Source organism: Artemia franciscana, chromosome 3 (assembly GCF_032884065.1).
Source record: "Artemia franciscana chromosome 3, ASM3288406v1, whole genome shotgun sequence".
NCBI classification, from domain to species: domain Eukaryota; kingdom Metazoa; phylum Arthropoda; class Branchiopoda; order Anostraca; family Artemiidae; genus Artemia; species Artemia franciscana.
Window position 1 is genome coordinate 15,888,585 of NC_088865.1, and position 16,390 is coordinate 15,904,974.

The window sequence follows — 16,390 nt, forward strand, 5'->3', positions numbered from 1 at the left end:
TTTGAAGTAATACTAGAAAAACATGCCCTTCACGAAATACTGCTTAGCCTATTGCAATGATAGACGTGTTCCAACTAATAGTTTTTTTCGATTGTTTTTAGTCATTTTCGGAGTTGAAAACAGCCCTCCTCTGGAGACACTAAGAAGATCTTTTGCAAAGATTGGAAATAATGATGATACCATCAACTATTTCACTGTAAATGATGCTAGTCATGTTGTGGACCTAGATAAATGTGAGTAGAACTAAAGGTTGCTTCGAACTAGCTAAATATCTAGGATTGAGTAAGAATCCAAACTTTTTCTTTATTTTAACTTCTTTATTTCAGCTTTTTGCTAAAGTTGACTTTAGCAAATTAAGCAGTGAATACCAAGATTTACTGACAATACTGACATTAAGCAGTGAATACCAGATTTTTAGAAGCAAGCATAAGTTTACACTTCTTATGAAAAAAGTAAAAAGATAGTTTTGATACCACAATCAAGCAGCATTCACTATAATATTAAAGATAAGACTAATATTAAGTTTACTGTTTAAATCTTCATTTTTCAAGTAGTTTAAATTCTTTTTCGGTAATATAAAGGTTACAGGAACTTTTTCCCTTAGACTGTCCCTAACTGAAACAAAATGGAGCGTATTTAGGGGTCAATGTCAAAGGTAACTAGGCCTACGTTGCCTGAGTAACATGAAGTGTTGCAGCAACCTTTGTCCGGCTTCGCCGAATAAAGTGTTGCTAGAGTTATACTTTGGTTTTGTTTCATTGCTATCGGTTAAACGCTAAAGTTGTCAGCCTATCGAAGCTTTTAAAACGTTATGTTCAAAGAAGAACGCAATCAGTATCACATGATCAAAGGCTATTCCTCAGCATTGAAAAAACCACAATAACAAAAGAATATCGAAAGAAGCGACTAAATTGACTTTGCAGCCAGATGAACTTTATCCTTTTCAATCGTAGACATCGTGACGGATGAAAGCTTAGAACAATATCTTATATAATCCAGTTGGTATTATAAAGCTATCTGTAACTTTTCAGGATCAAAATACAATATATGACACTATTAATTATGAAGAAACTACTATGAAAGATTTCTTATCAACTCATCACGAGCTATCGATAATACCGAAAGAAGGGACTAAATTGACTTTGCAGCCAGTTGAACGTTATCCTTATCAATCGTAGACATCGTGACGGATGAAAACTTGAAACAGTATCTTATATGATCTAGTTGGTATTATAAAGCTACCCGTAACTTTTCGGGATCAAAATACCATATATGACACTCTATTAATTGTTACGAAACTGCCTCGTTGTTTTACGTTATCGTTTGTACCCGTTGCGTAAACTCTTAATTCCAGGTTACAGTGAGTATGGGTAGGCTACACCAACTAGCAAGTGTTACAAACCCCTCTTCACCGAAGATGATTGTACCCTAACATACAATTATTGCTTACAAGTCCCCTGCATGTCTTACCACTGGAACCGAATTGGTCTTACCATCAAATACATCGGAAACAAATAATAGGTACATCAACTAGCCAAAGTTGCAAACCCCTTATTGCCGAAGATAATTATTTGTCTAACAGCTGACTCTTGCTTACAAGTCCTCTACTTGTCTTACAATTGGTATCGGCCTATTTTTGGCTTCAGTGTGTACCCTACTACTGAAGTTGTCAACCCCTTGAAACTTTCAAATCAGTAGAACTCATGCAGAAATTTTTGTACCAAAAAATGGATGACACATTTTTTTATCAGCTCATCAAGAGCTATCGATTGCCGTCGAAAATTCTATCTGTCTTAGTTCAAAAGTTGATTTTTGCCGTAGGCCAACTTTGTAACGTCACCACTTAGAAAGGAGCAAAGGATAAGCTCCAATTTCTTTAGCAATGACAGAACTTTTAAAGTTTAAGAGGTACATCTGATAACATTTCTCTACCTCAATCCCAAGTCCGGAAAAACAAATGATAAACCCAGCCGAAATCACGAACAGAAATGGGTAGAAACAATAGATGGCAGCACTTTCGGACCCTCGGTAAAATGCCGCTTTTTTGCTTCTGTCAATTTTTCTATTTATCACTCATAGAAGATATATGGGCTGTGGGGCCGGGTAACTGCCATATATATTTAACACTTATAGATTTTAGTCCATCTTCAATTTGAAAATGGTGCCTGCCTACTTGCCTGCTAGAACGGAGCTTTCCACTCGAAAGCAGAAACAAGGTTGGATGAAGCAAAAGCTTGGCTGCACAACTTCAGATACTCCTCTCTGACATAGGCTGTATAACTCCACTTCACTTCGCACGTCATAGTCTCTGGCTCGTGGACAAGCAAAAACCGTCCTTTTTGCCATAGTCATCAATCTGGCCTGAGGTCCACACTTTTCGTAAAAACCGCACAGGTTAGACCGTTACCAGTTTCCAGGAATAAGCTGAGATCGGTGGCATAGGGAAAAAACCCGAGACAAAACCAAAGTGTTGCTCTCGCAACACAATAAACTGGATACACTATCCGATATGGGGATACGATTTTCGCAAAACTTAATGAAGTAACAACTCAATTCAATTCACTTTATTCAAAAAAATGCGACGGACAGAGCCGATTAGCCTAGTTATAAAACTAGAGATTAGTTTTTGTTGTCATATACACACGAAAATCAGTCAACAAGTCAAAATTAACACACACAAAATTATAATGTACTAGCTATTGGTGTGGCGCTTCGCACCACACCAAAGCCTAGTTGGTGGGGGCTCTTCGCGCCCCCCAAGCCCCCCGCGCGCGTAAGTCGTTACGCGCCATATTAATTACGCGGCTTTGTAGTTTTGTCCCTGTGTCCCAACTGTGAATATAGATAGATATATATATATATATATATATATGTTTTTAACTACGTAAAACTTGCGAATATACAACATTCTTCGCTGTCCCAGTGTCTGTGCATATAGATAGATTGTTAGGTTTACCGACTCTTGAATATGCAACATATAATTGTCCATGGGAAAACAATCCGTATTCAGATCTATACCGTATTTTTCTAATGATTGCCCTTGAGCTTTGTTGATGGTGATTGCTAATCGAATATTCCCTGTGTCCCCGTCGTCATTTATATATCCCCCCTGTGCCCTTCTGGCGTCACCGTTGTAGTTGTGTCCCTGTGTCCCGGTCGTCATTTGTGTCCCAGTGTCTCGGTATGTAATTTCTCTTTGAGTGTCCCGGTGGTCATTTATATTCCTTGTGTCCCGGTGACCCGGTCTGTAACGTCATAAAGTCTTCAATGGCTATGGTTGTGCAGCCAGTTGAGAAAGTTTAACTTTTCCTGAGGCGCACATTCCCATTGTTTCACCATTAAATTTTAAGGCCTTGGAATAGGGACAAATTTTAGACATAGTCCCGATTTGAACACATCTACTCAAGCTATAATCATCGACTGGGCTGTACCTGAATGCCAGGCGATAATTTTGACGTTGCTCTTGTGATTTCTCGGCACGCTTTCTTTTGGCATTATCTCTTTGAGCCGCAAGCCTGTTTTCACGTTGTTGTTGTGATTCCTCGGCACGCTTTCTTTTGGCATTATCTCTTTGAGCCGCAAGCCTGTTTTCACGTTGTTCTTGTGATTCCTCGGCATTATTTTTTTCGGTAATTTCTCTTTGAGCCTCAAGCCTGTTTTCACGTTATTCTTGTGATTCCTCGGCACGATTTTTTTTGGTAATTTCTCTTTGAGACACAAGCCTGTTTTCACGTTGTTCTTGTGATTCCTCGGCACGCTTTCTTTTCTTACTTTCTCTTTTAGCCGCAAGCCGTTTGGCATTAACTCTTGAGCCGCTTCCTCGGCTGTTTCTTCTGCCATTGTAGGATTTATACTAAAATTTCTCTTTGAATAAACTCTTTGAGCAGCTTCCTCGGCTGTTTCTTCTGACATTGTAGGATTTATACTGAAATTTCTCTTTGAATTGCCCCCTTATATACTTATAATGACTTCATATACAAAGCCTTATATACTTATAATGACGTCATATGGGAACAAACAAACATACAACTTATTTTTATATATATATACTAGCTGTTGGGGTGGCCCCCCAAGCCCCCCCCCCGCGCGCGTAAGTCGTTACGCGCCATATTAGTTACGCGCCATTGTAGTTGTGTCCCTATGTCCCACCTGTGAATATAGATATATATATATATATATATATATATATATATATATATATATATATATATATATATATATATATATATATATCTATCTATCTATATATATAAAAATAAGTTGTCTGTCTGTCTGTGGATCTGTGGATCAGGTGACGTCATGTTTCTGTGTCGGCTGACGTCATGAAATTAGTTGTCAGGTGACGTCATGTTTCTGTGTCGGCTGACGTCATGAAATTAGTTGTCGTCATTTTTGCTTTGACGGTGACGTCATTCAAGTTATATAAGACATATGTTCACGTAGAAATCTATTAATGTTTAAGTTTACAATGACTGATGAAGATGCTCAAAGAGTCTATGCCAAAAAACTTGCTGCTGATAGTTCCTCGGCACGCTTTCTTTTCTGACTTTCTCTATCAGCAGCAAGTTTTTTGGCATAGACTCTTTGAGCATCTTCATCAGTCATTGTAAACTTAAACATTAATAGATTTCTACGTGAACATATGTCTTATATAACTTGAATGACGTCACCGTCAAAGCAAAAATGACGGCAACTAATTTCATAACTTAATTTCAGAACTTAATTTCTGTGTTGACTGACGTCATGAAATTAGTTGTCGTCATTTTTGTTATGACGATGCTTAGTATATTGTAAAACACATTAATTTGGTTAATAATATACCATTTAAAACACCAAAATGAACATGCTGGAGTAGTCACTCGGTGAGAGAGGGTGTCAGAACGGAGAATGAAGGTCCCGTCATTTAGGGATATAAATGACGACCGGGACACCGGGACACAAGGAATATAAATGACGCCCGGGACACTCAAAGAGAAATCAGAGACTGGGATACCGGGACACAAATGACGACCGGGACACAGGGAATATAAATGACGACCGGGACACAGGGACATAACTACAAAGGGGACGCCGGGGTGCACAGGGGGATATATAAATGACGATGGCGACTCAGGGAATGGTCGATTAGCAATCACCATCAACAAAGCTCAAGGGCAATCATTAGAATCATGAGGTATAGATCTGAATACGGATTGTTTTCCCATTGACCATTATATGTTGCATGTTCAAGAGTCGGTAAACCTGACAATCTATTTATATGCACAGACAATGGGACAGCAAAGAATGTTGTATATTCGCAAGTTTTACGTAGTTAAAAACATATATATATATATATATATATATATATATATATATATATATATATATATATATATATATATATATATATATATATCTATCTATATTCACAGGTGGGACATAGGGACACAACTACAATGGCGCGTAACGACTTACGCGCGCGGGGGGGCTTGGGGGGGCGCGAAGCGCCCCCACCAACTAGGTGTTGGGGTGGCGCGAAGCGCCACCCCAACAGCTAGTATATATATATATATATATAATATATATATATATATATATATATATATATATATATATATATATATATATATATATATATATATATATATATATATATATATATATATATATATGTTTTTAACTACGTAAAACTTGCGAATATACAACATTCTTTGCTGTCCCATTGTCTGTGCATATAAATAGATTGTCAGGTTTACCGACTCTTGAACATGCAACATATAATGGTCCATAGGAAAACAATCCGTATTCAGATCTATACCTCATGATTCTAATGATTGCCCTTGAGCTTTGTTGATGGTGATTGCTAATCGACCATTCCCTCTGTCGCCGTCGTCATTTATATATCCCCCTGTGCCCCCCGGCGTCCCCTTTGTAGTTGTGTCCCTGTGTCCCGGTCGTCATTTATATTCCCTGTGTCCCGGTCATCATTTGTGTCCCGGTGTCCCAGTCTGTGATTTCTCTTTGAGTGTCCCGGGTGTCATTTATATTCCTTGTGTCCCGGTGTCCCGGTCGTCATTTATATCCCCCTGTGCCCCCCGGCGTCCCCGTTGTAGTTGTGTCCCTGTGTCCCGGTCGTCATTCATATGCCCTGTGTCCCGGTCGTCATTTGTATCCCGGTGTCCCGGTCTGTATATACATTCGTTTTTTTAGTTTTGTTTTTCTCCTTTATTTTTCATTTTTTCCTTTTTTATTTTTTTTCTTTTTTAGTTTTTTTAGTTTTTTAGCTTTTTTAATTTTTTTTATTAGTTTTTATTTTTTTTTCTTTTTAGTTTTTTTGTAGTTTTTCCCTTTTTTTTAGTTTTTTTTAGTTTTTTTTTTACTTATGTCCTGGTCGTCATCTATACTCCCTGTGTCCCGGTCGTCATTTGTGTCCCGGTGCTTTGTTGATGGTGATTTCTAATCGAACACTCCTTTTGTCCCGGTCGCTTTCTCTTTGAGTGTCGTCATTTATATTCCCTATGTGCCGGTGTCCCGGTCGTCATTTGTGCCCCGATGTCCCGGTCTGTAATTTCGTCAGTTGAAAACATGACGTCAGTCGACACACAAACATGACGTCACCCGACAGACAGACCCACACACACACAGACAACTTATTTTTATATATATAGATAGATACAATTAACAACAATAATCTGGATTAAAAAGTCGACCCGGCATTAAACAACCTAACAAACGAAGGCACAATACTAAGCTCATAACGAGCATGTGACACAGTCACTGGTTGAAGTTTCGGTACAGGCTCTGCAACGGACTTGATTGTCCTTACTCGTGCCAGTTGATGGTGGGAGGATATTTCGGTGTATAAGGCAGGACAGGATTTTATTACCAAAGGATAGGGTGAGTTTTAAACTACGGGAGTGAAGGGTTTGAAGTTGAAACTCATTAAGGAAGGATATACGGTATTTTTGGGGCTTTTGAGATCACTAGGGGGTACGGTATTGCACCCTCTCAACCCGGTCCGACTGTTCCTTTGTCATACCTGTTCCTTAGCCATACAGAGCAACAATACTCAAGTGTGGAACGAATAAAAAAGAAAAATAGATGCGTAGGAGGTGTGGTGCAGGGATTCCATGGAGAGCCAACAACCTCAGAGACTTGATGGCCAAATTAACTTTTTTTTTAACATGCCATCAACGCGTTTGTTCCACATCAGATCAGAAGTGATATGAACACCAAGTAGTTTAATTTTGGTCACGTGACTGGCGCTGGGAATAAGTGGGTTAAATACTGGCATAAAATTTAAAAAAGAAATGGTTAGAATTACAGATTTGTCAAAGTTGAGAGTCATTTTGCCCACCTTTGCCTCTTGACATATATCATTCATCAGTGAACCTGCTCTGCTTGGGAGGTTATTTCGACAACGTTCAATGAGTGACAGATCGTCGACATACTTCCAGCGGTCATCCAGTACTGTTGCCAAATCATTTATCATGACAAGAAACAAAAGTGGTCCCAAGAAGGTACCTTGGGAACTCTACAAAAAATGGGCAGTGGGTCGGAGTAGGTGGACTATATTTTGTCCTTTGACATCTACCAGAAAAAAAAACTAGCAATTAAACGCACAAGAAATGAGCGTATACCTAGTCCAAGAAGTTGTTTTTACAAGAATATTGGGGCAAATTGAATCAAAAGCTTTTCTTAGGTCTATTGCAATAAGATGAATCTAAGAATCTGGTCCATCGAGTTTTTGTAAAATACTTTCAATTATACTTACTAAGTAATAACATGTAGACGTGTTCGGCATATTTCCAAAGTACCTCGGATCAATTTTCTCCAGAATACGTTGCATCAACAATGCTGCAACAACACTCTCATACACTTGGAAAAAATGGGTGTCATGGTGATCGGTCGGACGCCCGAAAAATCAGTAGGCACATCTTTTTTTGATATTGGTGTGATCAATCCATTTTTCCAAATTGATGGATACTCACCTGTTTTTGTCACCTGATTAAACAGGAGTGTTAGGGGGCCACTAAGATAATCTGGAAATGCTTTGATGAGATCGACGGGAATAACTACAGGGGTAAAGCTTGTTCTTTTAAGCCTTTTTAATTTGAAAAACACCTGAGACTCTGATATTAATTTTGAAGCAAAGTTTATTGGAAAATAGTAGCTTTTTCATTACTACTTTTAGCATCTTGAAAATTTTCCCATTTCTCGCAGCTTAATCATTGGCCAAAAGTCAGAAGTCCCTCCTCTGTGATTGGTCAACTGATAGTTACAGTTGTAGCGTAATCAATCTTAATGGAATTAAGATTCCATTAAGACCACCTTTGGTTGTGGGAAAATTGATGAGTTGCTTCAGGCCGATTCCGGTGTCCAGGTGATTAAGCTTTAATTCATTGGCATCGCCCATCATGAAAATTCCGCATGATGGGTGTTTGCCCAAAACAAAATCCAAACTGAGTTGCAGCTTTTCTACGAAGGCTTGGCGGTATTCACTCGCCTGACCCGGCGAGTAATAATACACGTAGACAGCAATACCAGTGAATTTCCGGGGGAGACGTTGTGGTTTTAGAATGACCCAAATTATTTCGTCATACTGAGTTAAAAAAAGGACATCAGGTCTAGCTTTTCTTAAAATTTCATTGACATAAATAAGAGCTCAACCACCTTTTTCCTTGTGGGTGGTCATCAGGTCGAATTTTTATTAATTCATCAAAACACCTATTTTCAGGAGTTCCGAGTTTTGTCGATGAACTTCAGAAACCGTTAAGACAGATGCGGTTGTTGCCTGAGCTAGACTTCCTAACTCATCCTCTTTATCAAAATTTAAACTCTTAGCATTTGCGTAAATAAACCTAGAAATTGTGTCCTCGCCAGTGGGGGCTGCAAGAGTTGACAGAAGGGGGAGGTAAGGAGATTCGAAGCACTGTTGGGGGGCTTGGGGACGTTATATTTTGTTGAGGATAGAAAAGTTGATGCTTCTGAGGTAACAGGTCCGAAAAAAGCACTCCGACAGACTGAGAAGGTGCAACACACGCTTGGTTGGGGGTTTGCTGATGTGCGGGAGGGATTGTTGGTAAGGGGGACCTCGCTGGTGCACGAGAGGTGTGTCCGTGGTGTGTGTCAATTCGTAACCCCCATCCATCTTTGTTTTTTAATGCCGGGCTCGGATTCAGAAAAGCGTTTTCCTGTCGATTTGTATGACTGGAGCCACGTCTTTTTGATGTACCACAATACGCATGAACGAAAACACATTCTTTGTCAGTACATTATAAAACACAAAATAAATCAACGTGGTCAAGATTACACTCATTATTACTGCATGCTTTCGAAATAAAACGCGGACATATATGCAAAAACGACACTTTTTTCTGCGCTTACAGAGACCACTTTCATTAAAACACCGACATATAATGTTAAATTTGGAAGCATCTTTCACATTCTTTTTACTATGCTGGTGTTAGTTCGTTGGGCTTGGCGCAGGAACATCATTCTTATCACTTTTCTCTCATGAGCTTTTTCTAAGGAAACGGCACCTTTTCCTCTAACTGAAAGGCTTCCAGCCTAATTGTCGGTTGCATCAGTCGCACTAACTGCATGGTTTACTTGCATTAGGTCAGTAGCCTTATGAACGCTTGCATGAGAGAAAAGATTTGAGCACAATTCACAATCGCAGGTGATTGCAACATGACCTGCGCTCTGCAATGCAGTATTTACAACACTAAAAGTTGCTTCGGCAAGCGGAGGATCATTGCAATTGGGCTTATGTTTTACGATTTGCACTGTAACAGTTTTCCGGTTCATTTTTGATTGCGAGGGGTCGGAAACTTCTGAGAGTGGAACAATTGATGTTTGAGTTTGAGAGTCGACTGTAGCACTAGAGGAAGAAAGTTGTCCAGTAACTGGCAGTTTTTTCAGGTTACTAATGAGGTACTCGTTAAGTTCAAAGTGATTTTCCAAAGTCTTACTGTGAGATCTTGCATTAACAAGGTCCGTCTGTATTATGACAATTTCTGCCTGAGCTACTGAGAGGTCCTTTTTGAGCGAGCTGATTGTTCCCTGTAACACTGTGACCTCACTTACTTCTAAATCACTTGGTGAAGGTATCAGCACTTGTTCATGGAGCTGCGCAATTGTCGCGTCCTTAGCCTGAATTTCAATTATGAAATTGTCAATATCGTTCTTTAGATTTCTAATTTCGCAACAGATTGAGGATAGCGTGTTATAGTTATCACTTCTGAGCATAGTCTGAGAAACGGGGTTGGGTGGGGCAGTGGAGTTGGGTGGGGCTGTGTACTCACTAAGGCTTATACGTGCGCACCTATTAATGCCGGCATGATACCACCTGCCACAACCTGATTGGCACTGGACGGCGTTCGATGTTACTAGTGATCGGCATTCAGGGCAGTAATGCTTCTGATTATTCGACATAATCACAATTTCCGGTAAAAGGCATAAACATAGACTCCTTTGGGCAGAATAACTCCCGCTGTGGGTGATGAGGAGGTTCAGTGGATAATTGCAAATGACACAAAGAAAACTCTGACGCCACTGCGTAAAATGATTCTGGTGGGAATAAATGTCCTGAAGATCGTGTCTTTCTTGTACAACAGTGAAAGTTCGCACACAGGAAATTGTGGCACCAAAAAAAACCGCAGATTTTCAGTAGTGAGATTTTTTAGATTCCTGAGTCGTAATTAATCGTCTCCTGTTTATGACAATCAGCACCTTTGACATTTGCACCAAATTAGCTAAACAATGTTATCGAATAACATCAATTGAAACAGATAAGTATTCTTCTAAAGATTCTTCAAAACATTTCTAACTATATATATAAATTATCAGAAACTAGGTCAGTAGATCAGTAGACACATATACTGGTCAATAAAAATATGTCAGGATTATACGTCACTGATCTCTATTGCGAAATTTTTGTTTCCTTCGATACAACTTACTCAATTATTAATCCATACAATATCCAATTTTGATGTTTACACTTTTAACTCTGAGTTGGAAGTGTTTACAATAAAATAAGAATTTATCAGTTTTTGGTTAGATTTTTTTATATAGTTAGAGCTATATGAGACCAGTAAACCATAAAATGAACATAAAATTAACAATCTAAATTTTTTTTTCTTTAAGCGTGTCTCCTTTTGGAGAGCCAGTATTCTAAATCTTTAGCGACTTGTTTTTATAACTTGATTGTAAACAGTGACACCACTTCACAAAAATGTTTTCAGGACAAGGAATTATTTCGATCTCTTCGAAATAAAGAGACAAAAAATTTGTCTCTGTGATAAAATGAACATAAAATTAACAATCTAAATTTTTTTTTCTTTAAGCGTGTCTCCTTTTCGAGAGCCAGTATTCTAAATCTTTAGCGACTTGTTTTTATAACTTGATTGTAAACAGTGACACCACTTCACAAAAATGTTTTCAGGACAAGGAATTATTTCGATCTCTTCGAAATAAAGAGACAAAAAATTTGTCTCTGTGATAAAATGAACATAAAATTAACAATCTAAATTTTTTTTTCTTTAAGCGTGTCTCCTTTTCGAGAGCCAGTATTCTAAATCTTTAGCGACTTGTTTTTATAACTTGATTGTAAACAGTGACACCACTTCACAAAAATGTTTTCAGGACAAGGAATTATTTCGATCTCTTCGAAATAAAGAGACAAAAAATTTTTCCCCTATATATAGGGGGCGCAATTATAAACCCTTCTACCAATTATCTTGGTTAGGATATTTTTCCCTGTGATTTTCCTCTGTGAGAGAAAATTTAGATACTTCTTACTAGACGAAAAAGATTTTCATCCTTAGGACTTCACATTTTATGTCATTAAGGGGGTGGAGGTAGTGTATAATTGATATTTGTTTCCTATTTTCACCATCCACAATATTGACTAAAGTATTCCTGTTCCAACAGTTTTCAAAAGTAATAGTCCTTTCGGTACCCGTCGCATGCAAATCATACTATTCAAAATAGTTTACTGATTTTTCTGAACGCCAAAATTAGTGACCTCGATTTTAAAAAGTTTCAATTTTTTAGGTATTAAAATTAGTAAGCTACTGTCCAAAATTTTAGATTTATTGAGGCCCAGCCCGGAGACTGAAGCTCTGGCTCTAGTTTTACCGTGTGGATACCCTGCAAAGACCTTAAAACAATGTAACCATTAAATAAGCTATATTAAATGTTCGCCATGCGTCTTTTCTTTGCAGGAGGAATGTACCTCTGTTATGCATATTCTTGCTATTATTCCTAACTTGAGTTGGAGCTAAAACACAGCGAGAAAGAAAAATAAGACTCGACAATTCTTCCCATGCAAATAAGTCATCTTGGAGTAGCCAGTTTAATTTCACTGATGCTTGGAGCTAAGTAATACAAAGTCTTTTGTTCCTTCTAAGGATTTGTTCAATCAACAAAGCAGTTTTTCTTATATGGTTACCATTAGTTGACTCATACAATACCTTGTAACTACAATTTTTTTAAGTTTTCAGCTAAAACTAATGAGCGGAAATATTGTTCTGCTGGGCTGGCTCTTTTTTTGGCTTGAAAGAATCGATGGCTTTCCTATCTAATCTACAGAGATTATTACTTAGAATTATATAGGATTGCATAGTATATATATATGATTATATGCTATTATCCGAATAAGCAAGCTGCTATTTCGACTTTAAACACCTTTGAGTCCCAAAGTTAGAAACTGTCAACTTGATCTAAAGGAGTAAAGGCTCGGGTAATGAAGGCCCAAGTTTGTTTTTTTTACAGACTTTTTGTAACAATTGCTAACAGAATCAGTTTTGAAGCATAAACTTGCTTTAAAATAATTACTTTTCACATGACTTCAATATTTTTTAATTAGCTTTCCCCTTGCTAATAAAAATCATGGATTTTAAATTTGATCAACGTTTGTTTCGTGTAATACTAAAACAAATTAAAACAAATCGTGGGAATTTTACAAACAATATAGCAGTTAAACTTGGCTTACCACTTAAATAATCAATGCCATAAAAAGTTTAAACCTGGAATGTTTTAATGCTTGGCTAGTCTAACCTGAAAAGCCGATTACGAAAATTCTTTCACTGTTTAATTAGAACGATGGAAATTTTCGTATACCAAGGAATTCTCCCTACTCCTTTAAATTTTGGCATATATGTAAATTTGTAAATTTTCAATGTAAATTTATTATGTCACTATTCAATTTCAGTATGTAGTTTGCTTGTCAATAAAAGGAAAAGTGTACCCGTGGTGCTTGATACTGGACATGTTTCAACTCAAATGGCAAGATTACTCACAAAGCTTCTCAATATACCGCTCATTACGCTGGCTGCCACTTTATCTGAACAAATTGAGTAAGTATTATTTTGAGGATTGAGGGTTTTGTCAAATGGCAAGATTACTCACTAAGCTTCTTGACATGCCACTCTTTACAATCGCTGCCACTTTATCTGAATAAATTAAGTAAGTATCGTTTGGAAGTTTAAGGTCTCATAGGCCATAACTAGTTAAATGAAAACACTGAGGATCTCAACCAAGTGAGGATAGGCAAAACTTTAGAGGGACTGGAGAATTTTCTGAGAGAGTTTGGTTTGGATTTTTATTTTTTTGGTAACTGTTCCTTTATGAAGGAAGATTCGTTTTTCAGTTCCATAGAGATGAAAAGGGTGGTGGGTGTTGAAGGGGCCATAACTCCTCATTGACTCCCAAGTGGTGTATATTGCAAAGTCTTGCATGATTCCAGTTCAAACATGTTAAATTACTAGTGACATGTAGACGATCGACAATTTTATCGACAAAACCAATTTGATGAATAGCAGGATCTTTAGAATTTCCAATAACATAGGTTGAAGTTGCATGTATGATTTTGCCTTAAGTAAGGCAAGACATACCTACAATTCTGATAAAAAGTTGACAGGAGTAGGGATGGAGTGAGTGCTAATATACTCAATGCCTTCAGGCTATTTAGCATCGAATCAGAACTTAGTTTGTTTTTGTGCAGTTATTATTCCATTATTTCCGATCTGTGCAACAGCAATTAAGCTGTTAGGCCGTGAAAAATTTCAAATTATTTATCTAACGAACGATTTTTTGATGTAATACATATTCATTAGCTCTTCGAGGACCACTGAATAGAATTTAAAGGAAAATTGTAGCTTTCTTTGTTCAAATATAAATTTTCTTGAGGTGGGCCAACTTTTAAATTTCAGGGCTTAGAAAGGAACCAAGGTTAACTCTAAAACCCTTAATAATGATAGAAATATTAATTTTAGTGTCTATATTGTCTGCTGCTTCAAAGATTAAAATTTTATCACGAATCCTACATCTGCCACAACCTAATCAACTTAATTTCATAATAATTTTTTAAAGAAAGCATCTCATTGGGCTTTATTTTTCAGGCTTCCGAGGGTCAAAGGAAATTTTGTGGTTACAATCCAATCCCCTAGTGATGTCCAAGGCCTTGCAATGAGGGATCTTGTTAGCAATATGAACATAACAGATGCAGCTATTTTGTATGACGATTCTTATTGTAAGTAGAACAATAATAGAAGCAGTTATAGCCAGTGATGATAGCTTTAAATTATCAACATAAGAATTACTTTATTTCCTGCAAAACATATTTCAAGAAAACAGAAAACTACAGTGGACAACAACTCTATAAGATTATGACTACCCAAGCATCATTTTTTCTGGATTTTTCTTGTTCATCTCATACAGACTTAAAGCCTCTTCTCCCCCCTATTGGCTTTGAAGGAGCAAGGAGGTTGTAGGATATTAAGAATATTTTTATTAGGGCGAAAAATCCGGAAAAGTATATTTTTAAGCTACTGTTTTTATGGGAGAGAGAGAGGGGTATCTGCTGGAAGAATCTTTGGCATGATGGCGCTTCCGTAGCAAAGACAACTTTTAGCTATTAACCTACAAATTATTTTCTTTTGAATACAAATTATCTTGGAAGAAAAAATTATCCATCGAAAGCATGGTTGATCAGATTTCAAAATTGGCTTTTTTTCATAAAAAAATGAAGCAGGGCTGACGGAGGGTTTCAGCTCTACTCATCTTAGTTTCTGCTTCTTTTGAGTTTTGTGGTAAGGCAAACAGGCTGTAACCAGCAGATCTGATAAAGGGAAAGGGTTACGGCCACTAGGTGTGGTGAGGTAACCACGTTGAATTCACCCCAAGGTAGGGAAACACGGGAGGCTTACTGCCATAGAGAGGGTAACAGACTTAGTTAATGGGGTGGTCACCAACAATTGGTAGCACTTTTGTAGCAAGATGGCTGAACTAACAGAGACAGACCTACTGAGCTTCAAGAGAAGAAGGATATTAAATATAGTTTTCTTCCACAGGGATTCCTCCTTTCTCAAAACTCCCACCTATTATTATATAGTTTCCTTCCACCTCCCACAGGACTCCTCCTTCCAAAAAAATTTTATATGCCTCTGGGGTATGTCTATCAACCTTTTCCCCCAGATTCTGGGGTGTTGTGTCAACCCAAAGGCCTTATTGTGTGATTATTGGGCTGTTTTGAACAAATGTTTGTCTCAAAATTTCCATCAGATGTATTTTTGGAAAATACAATGTTGGAGGGGGGAAGTGCTGCCCTCCGATCAGTTCGTCTCTTAAAAAGAGCACTCAGACTTCTGATTACCAATTCAATGAGCCTCCACTGAAGTTTATAGGACCATCTTTTCTATAAAAAACTTATATACCCCCATGTCATGACCTATAACTATTGCCCTGAGGGATTCGGGGGTGGGGGTTTCTACCTCAAAGATGTAATCTATAGACCTTTTAACTACGCTGAATAGTATGGCTATCTCAAAATTTTGATTGGACGCGTTTCGGGAAATAATGGGCGTAAGAGGGGGGTGGTTGCCCTCTAATCGCTTTTGGCTATGAAAAATAGCACTAGTCCTTTCCGTTTCCAATTGAATGAGCTTTTCTCGTATTTTTGAGCTATTTTTCTACGACAAAATCTTCTATACGAAGCGCCTGGTAAAAAAAAAAAAAATTAACGAAAATAATAAAAATAAATCCTATTCCCAAAACATTGGATCAATGCCATTTTGACAACTTGGATACCCTTAAACTCTTTTGATTTGTTCAAATGTAAGAATAGATGTAGTAATAGTTGTGGCCCTAAAAGCTTCAACTTAATATTCTTATTCGTTCATGAGATATTGACATTCACATGAGATGATATTCACATTTTGCCTTTTCTTGGTCTAGTACAGCATTCCCAGAGACATAGTTACTTGACGTCTCAGCAATACTAAGCAAAATGTTTTCTCAAATTTTGCTGGATGTGTTTGGAGAATTAAAGGACTTGGGAGGGGGGCTTCTTGCTTCGATCATTTTTGACTCGTAAAAAACATGATTGCCCTGTGCTGTCTATGATATT

The 16,390-nt window shown here is 37.7% G+C and overlaps 1 protein-coding gene across 5 annotated transcripts in view; it reads left to right on the forward strand.

The window, feature by feature from the left end:
- Positions 1-16,390, forward strand: part of LOC136024936 (ionotropic receptor 25a-like) — a 121,117-nt gene that overhangs the window by 20,155 nt on the left and 84,572 nt on the right. For 4 of the 5 annotated variants that reach the window (XM_065700524.1, XM_065700523.1, XM_065700527.1 and 1 more), the window contains 3 exons: positions 102-233; positions 13,196-13,340; positions 14,385-14,515. In XM_065700524.1, coding sequence (XP_065556596.1) covers positions 13,267-13,340; positions 14,385-14,515 — 205 coding nt within the window. In that variant the 5' untranslated portion in view covers positions 102-233; positions 13,196-13,266. Of the gene's footprint in view, positions 1-101; positions 234-13,195; positions 13,341-14,384; positions 14,516-16,390 lie in introns of those variants that run through there. The other variant, XM_065700526.1, reaches the window with a different exon arrangement.